General features: G+C 45.0%; 1 protein-coding gene across 3 annotated transcripts; it reads right to left on the bottom strand.

The window, feature by feature from the left end:
• Positions 1-4385: 4385 nt before the first annotated feature.
• On the bottom strand, positions 4386-18262 carry crata (carnitine O-acetyltransferase a). 3 transcript variants are annotated; one of them, XM_012968519.3, is made up of 14 exons: positions 18038-18262; positions 15191-15451; positions 14734-14852; positions 14099-14152; positions 13829-13994; positions 13052-13172; positions 12223-12401; positions 12031-12131; positions 10667-10786; positions 9992-10114; positions 8796-8931; positions 7989-8051; positions 7704-7841; positions 4386-5039 (listed from the first exon to the last, which is right to left on the bottom strand). In XM_012968519.3, exons 1-14 carry the CDS (start codon positions 18062-18064, stop codon positions 4824-4826), a joined length of 1824 nt encoding a protein of 607 aa, XP_012823973.1. In that variant the 5' UTR covers positions 18065-18262; the 3' UTR covers positions 4386-4823. The 3 variants fall into 3 exon arrangements, with proteins under 3 accessions (XP_012823973.1, XP_031746356.1, NP_001027489.1); NM_001032318.1 differs by having other exon boundaries at positions 4539-5039; positions 13052-13226; positions 18038-18109; XM_031890496.1 differs by lacking the exon at positions 14099-14152 and having other exon boundaries at positions 13052-13226; positions 18038-18260.
• Positions 18263-18288: the final 26 nt, after the last annotated feature.

Raw genomic sequence — 18288 nt, forward strand, 5'->3', positions numbered from 1 at the left:
GCTTTAGGATGGATCCTGTCAAAGTTTCTGCTGTCCTTGAGTGGCCTCCTCCTGCTGGCTTAAAAGCCATCCAATGATTTTTGGGTTTTGCAAATTTTTATAGAAGATTCATCAAAGGTTTTTCTCAAATTGTCGCACCCATTACTGCTCTCACCAAAAAGGGGGTCAAAGATGTCTGGTCTTCTGAAGCCCAAGCTGCCTTTGAAAAACTTAAAGCCGTGTTTTGTTCTGCTCCAGTCCTCATTCAACTGGTTCCTACTTGTCCTTTCATTCTAGAAGTAGATGCTTCTGATGTCGGTGTTGGAGCAATTTTATCCCAGCGGCCTTCTTTCCAAGATTCCTTGCATCCCTGTGCCTATTTCTCCCGTAAGTTCTCCGCTGCTGAAAGAAATTATGATGTTGGCAACCGAGAATTATTGGCAATCAAACTCGCTCTTGAGGAATGGAGACATCTTTTGGAGGGATCTTCCGAGCCTGTTACAATTTTGACTGATTACAAGAATCTAGAGTACATTTCTGATGCAAAGAAAGCCCTGATAATCCTCCTACCCCCATAATCGCTCCAGAGCGTATTATTGCTCCTGTGATGCTTTCTGATGACTCTGCCTCTGCCTGCCCTTTGGATAAGAACTTTGTCTCTCCGACAATGGTTCCCCAAGTACTGCAGTGGGCCCATTCTTCATTGTTGGCTGGACACCCTGGTACTAAGAAGACTCTGGATCTTGTCCGCAGATATTTTTGGTGGCCTTCATTAGTGCATGATGTCTCGCAGTTTGTGCACAGCAGAAGACTCCTCGTTCATTACCTTGTGGCTTACTGACACCTTTACCTGTGCCTAATCAACCCTGGACTGATATTGCAATGGACTTTATTGTTGAGTTACCCAAGTCATCCGAAATGTCTACTATTCTGGTGGTGGTAGACCGTTTTTCTAAAATGGCTCATTTTATGCCTTTAAAGAAGTTGCCATCTGCCTCTGCTCTAGCCAAGATTTATGTCAAAGAAATTTTTCGTCTCCATGGTTTTCCGTCCAGTATTGTCTCTGATCGTGGGGTACAATTTGTTTCCAGATTTTGGCGAGCCTTTTGTAAGTTGTTAAAGGTCAAATTAAATTTCTCCTCAGCTTACCATCCGCAAAGTAACGGACAGACTGAAAGGACTAATCAATCCCTTGAACAATTTCTTCGTTGTTTTATTTCATCTAACCAGGATAATTGGTCTGAATTACTCCCATGGGCTGAATTTGCTCACAATAACCTCAGACATGAGTCCTTAGGATTCTCTCCTTTTTTCTGTGTTTATGGTTTCCAACCGAGGGCCCTTCCATCTGAGCTAATTAAATCCGATGTTCCTGCTGCGGAAGTAATGGTCCGGGACTTTAACAATGTATGGCTACTTGCCCATCAAGCGCTGCAAAAGTCTTCCTCCCTTCAGAAGACCGCTGCCGATAAGCAACGCCGTCCTGGTCCTTCCTTCCATGTTGGGGATTCCGTCTGGCTCTCTACAAGAAATATCAAACTGCATCAACCTTCTCACAAGTTGGGCCCACGTTTTATTGGCCCCTTCACTATCAAGGACATTATCAATCCAGTTTCTGTCAGATTAGATCTTCCCCCCAGTATGACTATTTCGGATTCTTTTCATGTCTCCCTACTCAAGCCTGTGGTTTACAATGAATTTTGTGCTGCTCATTCTCCTCCTGCACCAGTGCTTCTAGATGATCAACAGGAATTTGAGGTACAAGAGATTATTGATTCACGAAAATCTAGAGGTAAGGTTCAATATCTTTTACATTGGAAGGGTTTTGGTCCTGAAGAAAGGTCTTGGGTCAATGCTAAGGATGTTCATGCTCCCCGATTGATTACATCTTTTCATAGAAAATTTCCTGAGAAATCTTGGGAGCCCCCGGTGGGTGCTCCTGAAAGGGGGGGTACTGTGAGGCGCTCTGCCGGACCGGCGCGTTCTCCTACCTTAGGTCGCGCCGGCCGGCAGACGCGCTCTAGTAGGGGCCCGCACTTCCGGGTTCGGAAGGGACGGCGAGGCGTTACTGCGCATGCGCAGTCGCGCGCCTTGAAGCATTAGGCGCCATGTTTGTGCAGGTTTTCTAGGTTTCCGGTTCCTTTGGTTTTGGCGCCAAATTCGGCTATTTAAACCCCTTCCTTCAGTGTTTTCATTGCCCAAGCTGGCTTCTGTTATCTTCAGTACCTGCTCTTGCATTTTGTTTGTTATTTCCGGATTTGACCTTTGCCTGTACCCTGACCACGATACTTGCTACCTGCCTCGACCTTTTGCCTGTACCCCGATTACGAATATTGCTGCCAGCCCCGACTTGTACCTGTACCCCGACTACGTTCTGCCTTTGCCTTGCCTGTACCTCGTATCTCGTCTGAACTCTGAAAGTTTGCAGGACCCCAACTTGGACCGCAGCAGAAAGTCCGGGGCCCCAAAAGGGCGTCGGTGAAGACCGGAAAGAGCTGGGAGTTCCTGTTATACTGTAGGAGTCAGATTTTGCATACAGCGGTCGCACACTGGTTCCCTTCTAACTTGAACGTTACACATACCAGACATAGCCACCTTCCTGCAGGGGGTCTTGAGGCTTCACCCTCCCTTTCGTGACCCCATTCCCCCCTGGGACCTCAACCTTGTCCTCACTGTCCTGCAGGGCCCGCCTTTCGAGCCCCTGGCCACTATTCCCCTAATGTGGCTCACCTGGAAGACGGTCTTTCTGATGGCCATCTCCTCGGCACGGAGAGTGTCCGAGATCTCGGCCCTATCACACCTTCAGACCTACCTCGTTTTCCACTCTGATCGAGCGGTGCTCAGAACTGTGCCTTCCTTTGTACCTAAGGTTGGTACCTCTTTTCACATCAACCAGGACATCACCATTCCGTCCTTTTGCCCTCAGCCATCTTCCCCCAAGGAAGTGGCCTTGCATGCGTTAGACCCAGTCCGGGCGCTAAAATTCTATCTGTCAGTCTTCGTCCCTCTTTATCCTGCCCTCAGGCCCCCAGAAGGGTTCCCCGGCCTCTAAGGCCACATTGTCCCGTTGGATTAGAGAGGCCATCCGCAGAGCATACATTGCCAAGGGCAGATCGCCTCCCCTCCACATCAGAGCTCACTCTACTCGGGGAATCAGCACCTCCTGGGCCTTTAGGAACAGGGTCTCAGCCGAACAAGTCTGTAAGGCCGCTACATGGTCATCCATCCATTCCTTTACCAAATTTTACAGATTTGAGGTCTTTGCGGCATCTGACGTCCACTTCGGGAGGAAGGTACTGCAAGCCGCAGTTGCCTGAATTCGCTTCTCCCACCCTTCTTTAATGGGACAGCTTTGGTATGTCCCCATGGTCCCTGTGTCCCACAGACACCTGTAAGAGAAAAGGAGATTTTGTGATTACTCACCGTTAAATCCTTTTCTCTTAGGACGTCTGTGGGACACAGGGCTTCCCCCCCCGGAAGCGGTCCTTCTGGAAAGGTTATTTCTGCTTATGTTACAATTAAGTTTCCGTTATTCTGTTATATGGTTGACAAAAACTGGCTCACTAAGGAAGTGAAAGGGGGTATAGTACCAGGGAGGAGGGGCTTCTTCCTCTCTAGTGTCCTGCCTCCTGCTGGTAGATACTATACCCCATGGTCCCTGTGTCCCACAGACGTCCTAAGAGAAAAGGATTTAACGGTGAGTAATCACAAAATCTCCTTTTCTTTAGGCTTTAGTTGTCCTTTAATCCTTGTTTATAAGTCAGGATCAGCTCTATTTTGCTGAAAAGAACCAATAAAAAAAGCACATAACTGTTTACAGAATATTTCTGCTCTGTAAAGAGGGAGCTGCCATGTAGCTGGCTCTGACTGAAGCTTTCTCTATAAATCTATACATTCACATCTCTTTTCACTGCAATGTTGCCAAGGCCAGAGACAATTTTTTATTTGTAGGCACCTGTGGGCTTATGGCTGTATAGGGAGGTGGCCCTCTTGTGCCTACATAGAAAAAAGTGCCTAATTTACTGCCGGCATAGACAGGGTGTATCCCTCTAAGGCCTGGACTGAGACCCAAAATAGGCCCCGGCATTCCAAGTACACAGAGGCCCAAACAGCCCCCCCCCCCCAGCCCAATAAATAGTGACTGTCTATGGCATCTTACAGCCCTTCTGTCAGTTGCCAGAACCCACAGATTGCCAGTCCAGGCGTGCTCCCTCAATTTGGGATGGGCTAATGGAAAAGGTGGGGGCTGAGGACCAGCCCTAGAGTAGCACTGGACCTACATACAGTGCTGGCTGTGGCATTAAAGTGTGGGGGTCGAGTTGCTCAGCCATGGCAGCTCCATGGCAGGAATATTCCAGACTAATGTCTCCACACTGTATTATTTTTGATGGTGGAAAACGGGCAACTTGCAGTGCACAAAGGAATCATTTGTATTGTTTCCTATAGGGCAAACCACACAAAGTGCAAATGGTTGTGAAAAACAATCTGAGTCTGTTGGACAAATCACGGCCCTAGGGCATAATAAATGAATGGAAGGTGCTTCAACCTGCACAAAGGGGTTTATATTCCCTTTAAAATGTTGCATGTTGGAAAGCTTTGATTACAGGAAACACAAATCTACAGCGTGATAGTGAATTTTCCATTCAAACGTAAATAGGAAAGCGGCCATGTTTCTGCCTCAGTTGCCTTGAATTCATAGAAAAAACGCACATCGCTTCCTTGCTTCATTTCAACGCTGTAATTTGTTGGCAAATGATTCCCTCCATAGAGTAGCTTCCCCCTTAGCAAACTGCTGCTTTCCTCCCAATGGCATGGACAATAGTGACGCTCTGCCAGCCACGGCGTTACAGTTTGGATTTGGGGGTGCGCTGCACTAACTGCTGCATGTCGCAGAGCGCCCGTTCCAGGTAATGGGCAAGCCTGGCGGCATTTGTCTCGGCACAGCTGTTGAACGCTGAGACGGCAAAGTTTATGTGATCTTCCATGGGGTTGTAGCAGACGCCGTAACCGTCGGGAACCACGGGGCCAAAGCACATGACGCAGTCTGTTTTAGCCGGTACCTACACATAAAGATGCCAGCATTAGCGAGCTGTCATTATAAATCCATAAAATACGGGTTTGCTCATTTCCCTATGGGACCAAACTGTAAATTATATCCTTAGTGATGTAATTTCTGTCACATGACTGACTGAAACTTGTATATTACAGTAGAACCCCGAATTTACGTCCCCGGATTTAACGTTTTCCCGCCATTTACACCATTTTGTTGTGGTCCTACCAATTTGTATGCATTCCTATGGGCTGTCTTCCCGGATTTTACATTTATATTTCCCGCATTTCACACTGTTTTTAACATGCCTCGCCCTAGCAAATCGCTTCTTTTTTATCTGAAAAAGGTGCTTACTTTAGGAAGCAAAGTTCAGCGTCACCACTATTGCCTCATAATACACACTGCGCATGCGCACCTATCCGGGAGCTTAAAAAATATTGCAAGATTTGCAAAAGCACGGGGGAATTTGTGACTGAGCAACAGAAACACCAGTCCTTCATTAAAGGTACAAGTTACAAGGTGCGGATTTTCTTTAAATTGGTACAGATTTTTGTTTTAGGAACAATACAGTGCTGAGGTATGGATGTACATTTTGAAGTCAATGTTATGTGGTGTCTCTGTGTCCGTGTTATGTAGCAATGGGGTGTCAGTGCTGAATGCTCTTTGGGTAGAAGGGAGGAAAGGGTGCCTCTATGTCAGTGTCATGTAGCAATGGGGTGTCAGTTGCAAATAAAAAATGGTTCCTGTAGTTATTTCCTTTAAATAGCTTACATTTATGTGTCTTTAACACATTTCCCTGATTTAACATTTTCCCTGATTTTACATTTTTCTTCCATGGTCCCCTGAAAAAAATAAAATGGGGGTTCTACTGTATAATAAATAAAGTACCCCCGTTGTAAAATATTAGGACATTAGAAGTCACCTCGGAGTTCCTTGACCTGTATAAAAGCACTAAGCCCCTTTATATGGTCATGGCACTCCTCAGTGACTTATAATATCCTTATATTTTACAATAGTGGTTACTTAATTCACTATATCTATCTGTATATGGAATAATGTACCCACTATTGCAGTGATCCCCAACCAGTGGTTCGTGAGCAACATGTTGCTCTCCAGCCCCTTGGATGTTGCTCCCAGTGAGCAGGTGCTCGTTTTTGAATATCTGACTTTGGGGCAAGTTTTGATTGCATAAAACCCAGTGTAAAGCCAAACAGAGCCTTCTATAGGCTCCCAGTCCACATAGGGGCCACCAAATAGCCAATTATAGCTCTTATTTGCACCCCCAGGAATTTTCTCCATGCTTGTTTTGCTCCCCAACACCTTTTCCATTTGAATGTGGCTCACGAGTATAAAAGGTTGGGGATCCCTGCACTATCGTATGATAATTTAGTCACTAAGGCACCATATGAAGACACAAGGCTCCAAGGTGACTTTTACTTTAAAGAAGAGGGCATGTCAAAGAAAGAAGAGTCATGTGTCACAAATGCAACTGCGCATAAACACAATTTTTGCTTCCCTATTTATGTAGCTAATAATGTGCCCTCCCCCTGATTCGGTTATGTTTCTTCTGCAGAATAAAAGCTACTTTTGTTAACTCCTGCCTACCTGTTTCCCAACGAGCCTTCAATTAGGTCCCTGCAGCAAACATTAAGTCCAGTGGCCCCTGGTGGTCACGTACAGTACATTTAGCCCACTGAGGGGTTCTGTGACCATACAAAGGAACAAGGCTGCAGGCTGAGTTATACAAGGAACTCTGTGTATCACTCATGTATTATAAGGGATAATATACCCCCTCCTATAAATTATAAGGATATCACGGAGGGGTTCTGTGACAATATAAAGGCACAAGGCTGCAGGCTGAGTTATACAGGGAACTCTGTGTATCACTCATGTATTATAAGGGATAATGTACCCCCTATTGTAAATGATAAGGATATTAGCAGTCACTGAGGGGTCCTGTGACCATATAAAGGCCACAATGAGTTGTGATGTGACATCTTCAACCCTTTATGTGCCAAGCAATGGAGAATCTAAAGCTCTGACATGAAAGCACCAGGTTTTTTATGCATTCTTTGTGTTTATATTCAAAAAAAGACCAAAGAAAGAAATGCCAATTATTCCTGGTGACACAAACTATGTTTATAAGAATACTGGTTCATGGTTTTTGTGTCCTAAAAGGCTTTTCGTGCGTATGGGCACTTAATCATTGGCATGATGCCTATGATTAAGTGCCCATGCGCACGAAACGCGTCAGGCGTGTTGGTTTTAAAGGAAATGATTAAAAGCTGAAGTTTTAGATGTTCCATGGCTGTCCAGTGTGCTGATTGAAGCCGTTTTTCGTTTATATTGGATTTGCTCCTTTAGGCTACGGGTTCGGGGCTCTGTGCACCCGGACCACCTATCGACTTTGGTGAGAATTTACTGCTTTATATTACTCTTGGGCTGTGGATACACAAGTGGCAGGCCCGGGGTCTATACACCCAGGCCATTTTACTGCTTAGGTATTATTACCATGTGATTCGACGATTGTCGTTTACTTACTATTCATTATGGGTTGATTTTTATAACTTTGAGGGTTGGGTTATTGGGTTCATTTCTAAAAGGCTTTTGGGCAATATAAATGCTATTCCAGTTTCTCTGTGCCAGGGAACTCTATTCAGAAGCAGAGCAGTACCTGGCTGGTCGAGAGGTTAAAGTGCATCGCCACTGCATATGATGTGTCCATAAAGAGTTCTGGCATGCTGACGAGATCCTCAATGGCTTGTAGTTTCAGTCCCAAGAGGTGCCTGTCTATAGCGTTGCCATTTATAGCCTATGGGATAACAGAGAATACATTATCTGAGATGTAGGAGTCACCCATTTCTGCCCAGCTTGCAATATAAATGGCTGGCCCCCAGGCCTCTACAGAAGCAGATGCCTATTTGCAAAGTCTGCGATTTCCTGTTCCTTTGTATCGTACCATGTCAGTGTAAGCACGATGAGCTTGTACAGCCTTTCGAAGTAGATCCACTTTCTCCTGGTTCTAGAACACAAACAATTTTTAAGAAAACAAACTTAGGTTTAGAAAATTCAATATTATTGTGTCCAGAGGTGGTAGGGCCCTAAGCGGTGCCTCCCAAGTGATGTCTCAACCATAACGCTCTGTTATACAGATAGCTAGAATCTCAGCCATAAAGCAGGGCAGGACTGCTGCTTAAGGGCCGATTCTAGCTGCCGATATCGGTCCCTTAGACCGATTCGGCAGCTAATCGGCACATGTATGGGGACTACAGACGGGCCTGCCCGACTGATATCTGGCCTGAAATCGGGCAGTTCCCGGTTGGGCAGGTTCGAAAATGTAGTCGGATCGGGGACCGCACCGGCTCGTTGATGCGGTCCCCGGACCAACTTTGCCTATGCCCTTCATTATAGCCTGGATTCTCCCAATATCGCCCACCCGTAGGTGGTGGATATTGGGAGAAGATCTGCTCACTTGGCGACATCGCCAAGCAAGCGGATCTTAAAGTGTATGGGCACCTTTACAATGGGGATCAGATAGGATCTGTGCCACTGTGACAGAATGCTTCTGTTATACAGATAGCTAGAATCTCAGGCATAAAGCAGGACAGGACTGCTGCTTACAATGGGGAGGGGGGATCAGATAGGATCTGTGCCACTGTGACAGAATGCTCTTATAGAGATAGCTAGAAAAGAACTATTGTTCCTTTAATTAATGTACTGGGCAATGCAAATTTAACACTGTTACTGGATTCTCCCTGCCATTCACCTGTTTGCTGGGATCGTCCATCGCCTGCACAAAGTTCTCAGAATCAATCGAGGCTGAGCGGATGGTGTCAGTTCTTCCCAGACGGAACATCCTGAGGGAGGCGCTCTCATAGGTGGCACATACCTGCTTGTACATCCTTAAAACCAATAATCAGCATCAAGTACAATGAAGGCAGAGACCAATGAGGGGGCTTTGCTTGCTATGAGTGGGCCCAGGACCATGTTAAAACATTTGTTAGGGGTTGTTTTCTTCCTTCTGGTCTCTCTAAACTTTTACCTGGTTGCTAGGGTAAACTGGACTTTAGCAACCAGGTTTAGTTGCTGAATCCAAACTGGAGAGCTGCTGAACAAAAAGCTATGTAATTGAAAAACCACAAATGATTAAAAATGAAGACCAATTGCAAACTGTCTCGTAATTTCCCCGTCTGCATCATACTAAATTTAAAATTGAGCCACCCTTCAAGTACAAGGGCATAGTCAGTGGCATGACACGGGGGGCATTTCGTGTTGACCCAATGAAAAAGTCACTCCATTTTTAACAACCCAAACCAAAAGGATCTCATTATAAATAAGCTTTACAGTGGGGCATCATTCAGAACAAGAAGAAATGGACACTAAGGCACTAAGTTTGCCCAAGAGCAGTAACCCATTGCAACCAATAAGATTGTTTTTATGTTCTTTTTTCCCATAAAAACAATCAGCGCACCAGAGGTCACCCCTTTAGATTAGAGGAAAGGAGCTTCCATTTGAAGCAGCGTAGGTGGTTTTTCACGGTGAGGGCAGTGAGGTTATGGAATGCCCTTCCTAGTGATGTGGTAATGGCAGATTCTGTTAATGCCTTTAAGAGGGGCCTGGATGAGTTCTTGATCAATCAGAATATCCAAGGCTATTGTGATACTAATATCTACAGTTAGTACTAGTGGTTGTATATATAGTGTATGTATGTGAGTGTATAGATTGGTAGGTGTGGGTTAGGTGTGCTGGGTTTACTTGGATGGGTTGAACTTGATGGACACTGGTCTTTTTTCAACCCTATGTAACTATGTAACTATATGTTGCCTTTTTAATCAAAAGGTGATCAGACATTTCTACCTGCTGATTGATTGCTATGCATTACTGCTCCCGGGCGAGCAGTAATGCATAGCAATCAATCAGCCTTTTATTACATAACCCCCTTAATACACAGTGATTTCTTACCGGTAGTAGGAAAGCTGAAGGGCCAATTGTATAAAGGCGTCCGGGCTTAGCTTCTCCGACTTGGGGAAATTTTTGCCAAATACACTAAATACGAAGACTTTAACGTCCAGATCATGAACCATTCTGCAGGAGGGAAGCAACAGATCAAAAACAATCATTTATGAGGTTAATAGCCACTCCAGTCTCTCTCTTAAAGGAGAACAAAGGCTCAACAAAGATTTTTGCTAGAAATGCTACACCTTAGGGGTCATTTACCTACGGGAAGGCAGTGTGCAAAGTGCAAAAAACTTGGGTTGGTTTCAGACCCAGACTGGCAATCTGTGGGTTCTGGCAAATGCCAGAGGGCCTGCTGTAAGATGCCACAGACAGTCACTATTTATTGGGCTGGGGGGACTGTTTGGGCCTCTGTGTACTTGGAATGCCAGGGCCTATTTTGAATGCCAGTCCAGGCCTGGTTGGTGACCCCTATTCTGCCCCTACCTTGCTCATTATTAACAGGCACAAATAGGAAGTGGGGGAGATTGCAGGCCGCCTATGGCAGGCAGTAAGGAAAGGGCCCATAACAGTGTAGCCAGCAAGCAGCACAAACCCAACTTGCTACAGATCCCAGTAGCCTGGAACAAACCTTAGATTCTCTATCAGGCGCCATCTTTGTGGAGGCGCCCTTGCACTCACATGTTGAGGTTCTGCTTGGCTTTCTCTATGTCGTTCTTGATCTCCGGAGTGATGTTAAAGCGCAGTTTCTTGGGCATTGGCAGCGGCATCATTGGGGAGCGAATCAGCTCAGGTCTTTTTCTGCACGGACACAGATACATGGATGAGACTCCTGCATGGGTTCATTTAGGCAGACCGTGCCCAAACCAGACTCACTGACCCGCACCGGCAATACCACTAGTGACCCCACCCAGACCCGCTACCCTACCAGAGGACCCGCAAGAGTAAAAGTGACGTCACCATGGACCTGAAGTGAACCAGATACCCAGGTGGGATACCTGCGGACCACCCACCCAGTTACTTTCTACCCAAAACCCAACCACTTTGCGCTTATTCTGCGGGTACCCAACCTGCTGCAGGTCTCTAATATGGACCACTTGGCTTGTAATGTTTCCCAACTCAGGGTGTGCACATACACATTTACCCTTTAAAGGGGAAGTTCACTTTAAGTTAACTTTTAGTATATAATAGAAATTCCAATTCTAAAAAACTTTTCAATTGGTCTTCATTATCTATTTGTTATAGTTTTTTAATTATTTGCCTTCTTTTTCCAGCTCCTTGCAATTTTTAAATGGGGGTCCCAGCGAAAAAACTATTGCTCTGTGAGGCTATAGTTATATTGTTATTGTTACTTTTTGTAACTTTCTTTTTTATTCAGTCCCCCTCCTATTCATATATCAGTCTCTCATCCAAACCATTCCCTGGTTGCTAAGGTAACTTGGACCCTAGTAACAAAATAGCTGCTAAAACTCCCCACTGAAGAGCTCCTGAACTGAAAATGAAATAACTAAAAAACTACAAATAATAAAAAATGAAGACCAATTGCAAATTGTCTCAGAATATTAATCTCTACAATATACTGGAAGTTAACGCAAAGGTGAACAACCTTAATACTTGAGATACAAGCTTACCTTTGCCCCCAAGGGCTAAGCTTTCTGCACAATAGGGGATGGCACTTTTCATGTAAAAAAATATAGATCTGGATCTAGTAGTCCCTTTAAATTCAAGTTCTCTCTGGGGCAAACCAATATGGTGGCAGCGTAGGCACCAAAACTTTGTGGTGAGGACAGAGGAATTGCAAATGACACTCCCAGCCACAATAAAATATAGATAGTGCCAAACTGTATAGGTTTTTGTATGTGCTGATGGGTATTGTCCTAGGCTGGGCCCATTGGGAGACCTAGGCCATTCCAACCCTGGATCAGGGGTGGTGAGATCCTTACTAGAAGTCCAGTGTCCTCTAGTGGTGACCACAGTGCTCTATGTAAAGGGATGTCGTTGGGTTGGACTGGGGTAAATGTCAGTTCTTAGTGATGAAACCTTACGTGTACTCCACAACATGATCGATCAAGGCAACGATTGGCGGCCCCTCGGCAGGAGCATGTTCATACACCAGTCCACATGACCCATCTTCAGCCACTATAAACTGGGGACAAAAACAACCACATTGGGATGGATCTAAGGGGGGGGGCAGCATAGAGATCACTGTAGTTATAAGCACTTTCACCCCCTCTTACCTGAAGGGTTTTATCGAACCACCTGTTGCCACTGTTCCAACGGCTCCCACCCCCATGCAGCATCTGGGCAGCCACCTGGCTCTGGTACAGATCGTCAGAGACCCTTGGTATAGGGGCATCCAGGCAAACAGTGAAGATGCTCTTCTGGATTGTGCGTACTGACTCCTTATTGGTTTTATCTGGGAGGCAGAAGTGTTAGTGTCATTAGCAGCAGAAAACTATCCCCACCTTTTAGCTCTACCCTCAGATCTCAAAGTAGTAGAAGCAGGCAGAAGGGAGTTGTTTAAACCCATAGCACTATTAGGGGCCTCCTGATCTACCCCCAGGAACAAACTAATAAGGTAGAAAGAACAGATGGATAATGTGCTTCCAGCTGCCTACAGAGTGGGGCTCATTTATAAACACTGAGCAACACTGAGCAAACCCATAGCAACCAACCAGTGGTTAGATTTCTTTCAGCCAGAATCAGGTAGAACAAAGAAAGAGAATATCTGATTGGTTACCATGGGTTACTGTCCAGGTGCAAATTTGCCCAGTGTTTATAAATGAGTGGCTGTCTACTATTTATCTAGTATTGTTATACTGTACATAGCACCAATATATTCCACAGCACTTTACAAGCATTATATAAGATTCAGATCAACTCCTGCACCAGAGGAGCTTACAGTCTAAGGTTGGCTGGGACTGGAAATCTGTAGATCCTGGCAAATAGTCACTACTTATTGGGCCTCTGTGTACTTGAAACGCCAGGGCCTATAGTGAATCTCATAGAGCCCATTGATTATTCCCTATTAGAGGGAGTTGGGTTACTATGGGCCTTAACACTCACCTTTGATGAGATTATTGTAGGCTTTTGCCCAGCTGTTCCTGTGATTGGTCGTCAGGATCCCGATTGGTTCCTTGTTTGTTTGCAGGGACGTTCCCCAAATCTTCTCCAGCTGGGTGAAAATCTGATCGGAGGTAAGTGGTGTTCCGTCACTGTTGTACACATCCAGCTCGAAAAACTTAAAAGAGGCAGCAAGTTTATTTAGCAGGGCTGGTGGCAATAACTGCCATTGTGTTGAAAAGGTGTTTGGAATATAAATATATCTAGCCAAGGACCCACTGCTATTGGCCCTCTGATATGGTATATATGGTATATATCAGATAAGTTCTGAATTCTCCTTTTGTTCAAAAATAAGGCACAAACTGCATAACTTGGAATGCCATTTATAATTACCTGACAAAAATGTCATATTTCCCCTTTAAATGTGAGAGAGCTGGTTTCCAACCACGAATAACCTCTAAAATAATTGATTATCCTTATAATTTACAGTAGGTGGTACATTATCCCTTATAATACTAAGTGATACTCAGAGTTTCCTGTATATCTCAGCCTGCAGCCTTGTGCCTTTATATGGTCACAGAACCCCTCAGTGACTTCTAATATCCTTATCATTTACAGTAGGGGGTACATTATGCCTTATAATACATAAGTGATACAGTTCTTTGTGTAACTCAGCCTACAGCCTTATTTCATTATATAGTTTAGGAATTCCTTAATGACTCCTCACATTCCTTTATGTTGTGAAAGAAGGTACATTACTCGCTATATCATTAACATTACCTGGAAGTTGTGCACCACAGTAATATGGGTAGGTGGCTTGCTGGCTTGACTGTAATTGGCAACAGTGTCTCGCTTAGGACCCGGAATGCGGCAAGATGATAGCATCTGGTAATACTGATTCATACAGAGCGGTTTGCCTCCTAGATATTCTACAGGGAGGGTCTCACTGGGTCAGGGGAAAAAAAACGAGAGATGCATTAAGGCTAAAGCAGGAATAGGATAAAGAGACTCATTATTATAATGATCTGGGGGAGGTACCACTCAACTCACTTGTCTACCATAGTCTTGAAGTCCAAGACACCTTCAATCAGCTTGGCAGCAAACCTTAGTGGCAACAAGAGGCATATTACATAAAGGAAATACAGACAGCAAGTGTAAGGAGGAACAATATGAATAAATAAACTGAGAAGGAATGTTCTGGGCACTAAATAAGCTGTACCCTCATACAGTACTGTCTAATGGAAACAATATGGCACCTCCCTCCAATATGTATAAATACAAATATACAGAGAAGGAATGTTCTGGGCACACAATAAGCTATACCCTCATGATGCAACTCCCACCCTATACATACTGGTAGATAATAACACAATATGACTAATAAATATAAGTAAAATTTAGACGGAAGGAAGTAGTTGCAGGTAAATTAACTAAGTGGCTGCCAAGCAATGGAATCAGTGCAACTCTGAGTTATAAGAGTCAGGCACCTTTCCCAGCTCAGTGTGATTGCTATAGTCAGATGGTATTTATTACTGAGACCAAGCAGAGGGCAGAGCGCCATGGGGAGTGAGAGAAAGGTTACTCTGCACAGGGTTCAGAGTTTCACACCGTACAGAAATCCCCTCTCATTGCCGGCAGAGATAGGTGACTCCAAGGTTGAAATAAGCTTTTTGTTGGGTTTTTACCTTAGTTGGCCTTGACGATCCTCAAAGTCTTGTTTGGGTAATACTACCCCAGGGTTGGAATGGACCACCACTGGCATACGGTATTCCAGATAGGCTGTCTGTAGCCACCATTCGGACAGCTGAGATGGAACCGTGCAGAAGAAAGGGAAAGTAATATTATTACAAATCATCAGCAATAAGTAACCCCCCAACCTGTTCTTACAGACAGGCAATCTGAGGGGCTGCTGTAAGATGCCATAGACAGTCACTATTTATTGGGCCTGTGGAGGACTGTTTGGGACTCTGTGTACATGGAATGCCAGGGCCTATTTTGACTCCCAGTGTGGGCTTGCTGCCAGCCATACTATACAGAATATATCCTACCCCACTACCCCCCAGAACAATAACCCAGAGCAGCCAGTCAGCAGAAGAAAGCTGTAACCTAACTGATGATTGGCTGCTGTGCTAATGCCATTACCCAGTTTTCTGTTTTCCTGGCTCTCCTCTCCAGTCCTTTCTGCAGGCGCTCGCCCACTCCAGACGTTCGAAAGTCCTCCACTAGCACCCTGGTGAGACTCCATTCCTCCAGGCTGACAAGTGGCTTCAGCGCAAGCAAATATTTGTCCAAGGTCTGCTGCAGCGGGGGCACTGGCAGGCAGGGCAGGCCCTCCTGGTGTGCCAGGTACCTCCCCGGTAACTTCGCCAGTGACACGGGCTTCACCAAACGCACCGGCTTAGCCTGTATAAAAAGACAGTCATTGGATAACAGCTTATAACCAGACACATATAAAAGCCCCATGTTGCATGGTTAAAAAGTGTACAGACCAGAACCAAGCCCAACTGGAGAATAAAATGCAAGTATATACCTTAATGGGGATGGACTTTCCTTCCATTGCTGGGGAAGGGTCACAAATAGGGCCCCTCTTTACCCCTCTCTAAGATTAACCTGTATAACCTTAATAAATCCAAACATGCACAGATAGCATAGCCGATACCCTGATGCTTTCAGGTTATATTTCCCCTTTGCTTAACTTTTACCCCCCCAAACATTTCATTATGACAATTTGCTTTACTGTTGCTCTTGGGGTTCAGTTGACCCATGCAAAGTGATAGCTGGTACATTTCCCAGCTGGACTGCACACCCCGAAACAGCCATAGAAATGGTCAAAAAATATAAGTAGGTCCTCCTACAAGGACATTAAATGGGTAATGTAATCCATAGCAACCACTACCAGGCTTAACAACTGGAAACATTGTGCCTATTATAGCCCCCCCAAAGGATTATGCTGTTTGCCCCAGTCCATGAAAGCACCAGCAGCCATTCAGCAGTTTGCTGTTACAGATCTCATGCAGTTAGAATAATGAAAGCAATCATCTGATTGGTTATTATAGCTGACATGACTACAGTGGAAATTTTATGGAGAAGTGAGCCCTAGCAACCAATCAAACCTTTGCTTTCATTATCCCTATGCAAAGTATCTCAACAGAGGTAATTGCTGATTGGTTGTTATGGGTATAGTTATTCCAATTTCATAGATGATCTTCTAGGTCTTGGCTTTTATCAGGACTAGGTTGCTATGGGTTACAGGACCAATTGTGCCGATGTTGCTACAAATTGCACACAGTAGGAATGTAGAAAAGTGTGTTTTAGTGCAACCAGACCCAATCAGAGGGTTAGTATGTTATGCTGAACACCTGGGGCAGGTGTAAGGATGCTGTGTGGGTGAATTCATTTCTGGTTTTAGAGTCCTTACCGTTTTGGATCCAAAGAGGTTCTGTTGCAGCTGGGGCTTTAGGTCCCACGGGATACCCTGCTTAGCAATTACCAGTATTTAAAAATAGTGTCCAGGGCATATTTTAGTCACTCTGTGCCATATGAGAACTGAGCTAAAAGGGCTATAATATGCGTTCCCTGCCATGTGTGCTATGCATAGGGATGGATGCTGGGAGATATAGTCAGCTAAAGGCTTATCATGTATATTGCTCTGACACAAAGTTAAGAACCTTGCTATACTTGCTATCCCACAGTTACACTCTGTAACCCTGATACCATCTTGCCTACTCACTATCCCACAGTTACACTTTGTACCCCTGATACCATCATGCCTTACTATACTCACTATCCCACAGTTACACTCTGTACCCCTGATACCATCTTGCCTTACTATACTTGCTATCCCACAGTTACACTCTGTAACCCTGATACCATCTTGCCTACTCACTATCCCACAGTTACACTTTGTACCCCTGATACCATCATGCCTTACTATACTCACTATCCCACAGTTACAGCCCCTTTCCATGCCGCCACCTTACCTTACTATACTTACTATCCCACAGTTATACTCTGTACCCGATACCATCTTGCCTTACTATACTCACTATCCCAGTTATACTCTGTACCCCTGATACCATCTTGCCTTACTGTACTCACTATACCAGTTATACTCTGTACCCGTGATACCATCTTGCCTTACTATACTCACTATCCCACAGTTATACTCTGTACCCCTGATACCATCTTGCCTTACTATACTCACTATCCTACAGTTACACTCTGTACCCCTGATACCATCTTGCCTTAGTATACTCACTATCCCACAGTTATACTCTGTACCCCTGATACCATCTTGCCTTACTATACTCACTATCAAACAGTTACACTCTGTACCCCTGAGACCATCTTGCCTTACTATACTCACTATCCCACAGTTACAGCTCCTTTCCCTGCTGCCATCTACCTTACTATACACACTATCCAAAGGAAAAGCAGCTCTGTGTGCAGGGAAATAGAAAGTCAAAATCAGGGGCTGCCCCTGGAAATTATGTTCGTTGGGCTGGAGGGCACGCAAGAGAAAGTTACAACCAAGTTGGCTAACGAGCGGTTAACTCTGTTGCCAAAAGCAGGTGGGCTGCAGCAGCAGCTGTGCTATTTGGGCTCTATAGTCTGCAGTGAATAAAAGGCCTCCCAGCCAAGAAAGAACCACCCCCATAAACACATACATTTAGCTGCCAGCCAGAGGCAAAACCACAGAGAAGATTTATAGGGCAGACCCTGTGGCTGTTTGGGTTCCATTATGTATAGGGAGACAAGTGGGGAACTGACAGATAAGAATTTAGTTTCATTAAAAAATCCTTGTTCACAAAGTTTAGGGGGGCCTAAAATGATTTTGCTTTCCCTGTATCTTGTAGTTAAGTCACTGGCTTTTATCAATGTAAAACGCCCAGCCCTACCCCCAAACCCCCACTACAACACCCCCATACAGCAGCCCCACATAAAATTCCCACTGAAGAAGCCCAAGTTGGGGCACCCTCCGGCACTTACCATGCTCTTTGCTATGAAAGCCAACATTATCTGCCCGGCTGGGAAATGCCAAGTCCAAAGTCCCGATGTGACTTGATCTCGGATCTGCGTACGGAACTGTCAGTCACAAGGGCAAAAGTGGAACTTCATTTCTGATCTGTCAACACAACTGGGAGAGAGGCGGGGCTCGGCGGCCATTTTTACTGTGGGCAAAATAAGGCCAGCGTAGGAGGCAGAAGTCAAACATTTCCATAGAATCACTGCAGTAAACA

The sequence above is a fragment of the Xenopus tropicalis genome, chromosome 8, assembly GCF_000004195.4.
Source record: "Xenopus tropicalis strain Nigerian chromosome 8, UCB_Xtro_10.0, whole genome shotgun sequence".
Lineage (NCBI taxonomy): Eukaryota > Metazoa > Chordata > Amphibia > Anura > Pipidae > Xenopus > Xenopus tropicalis.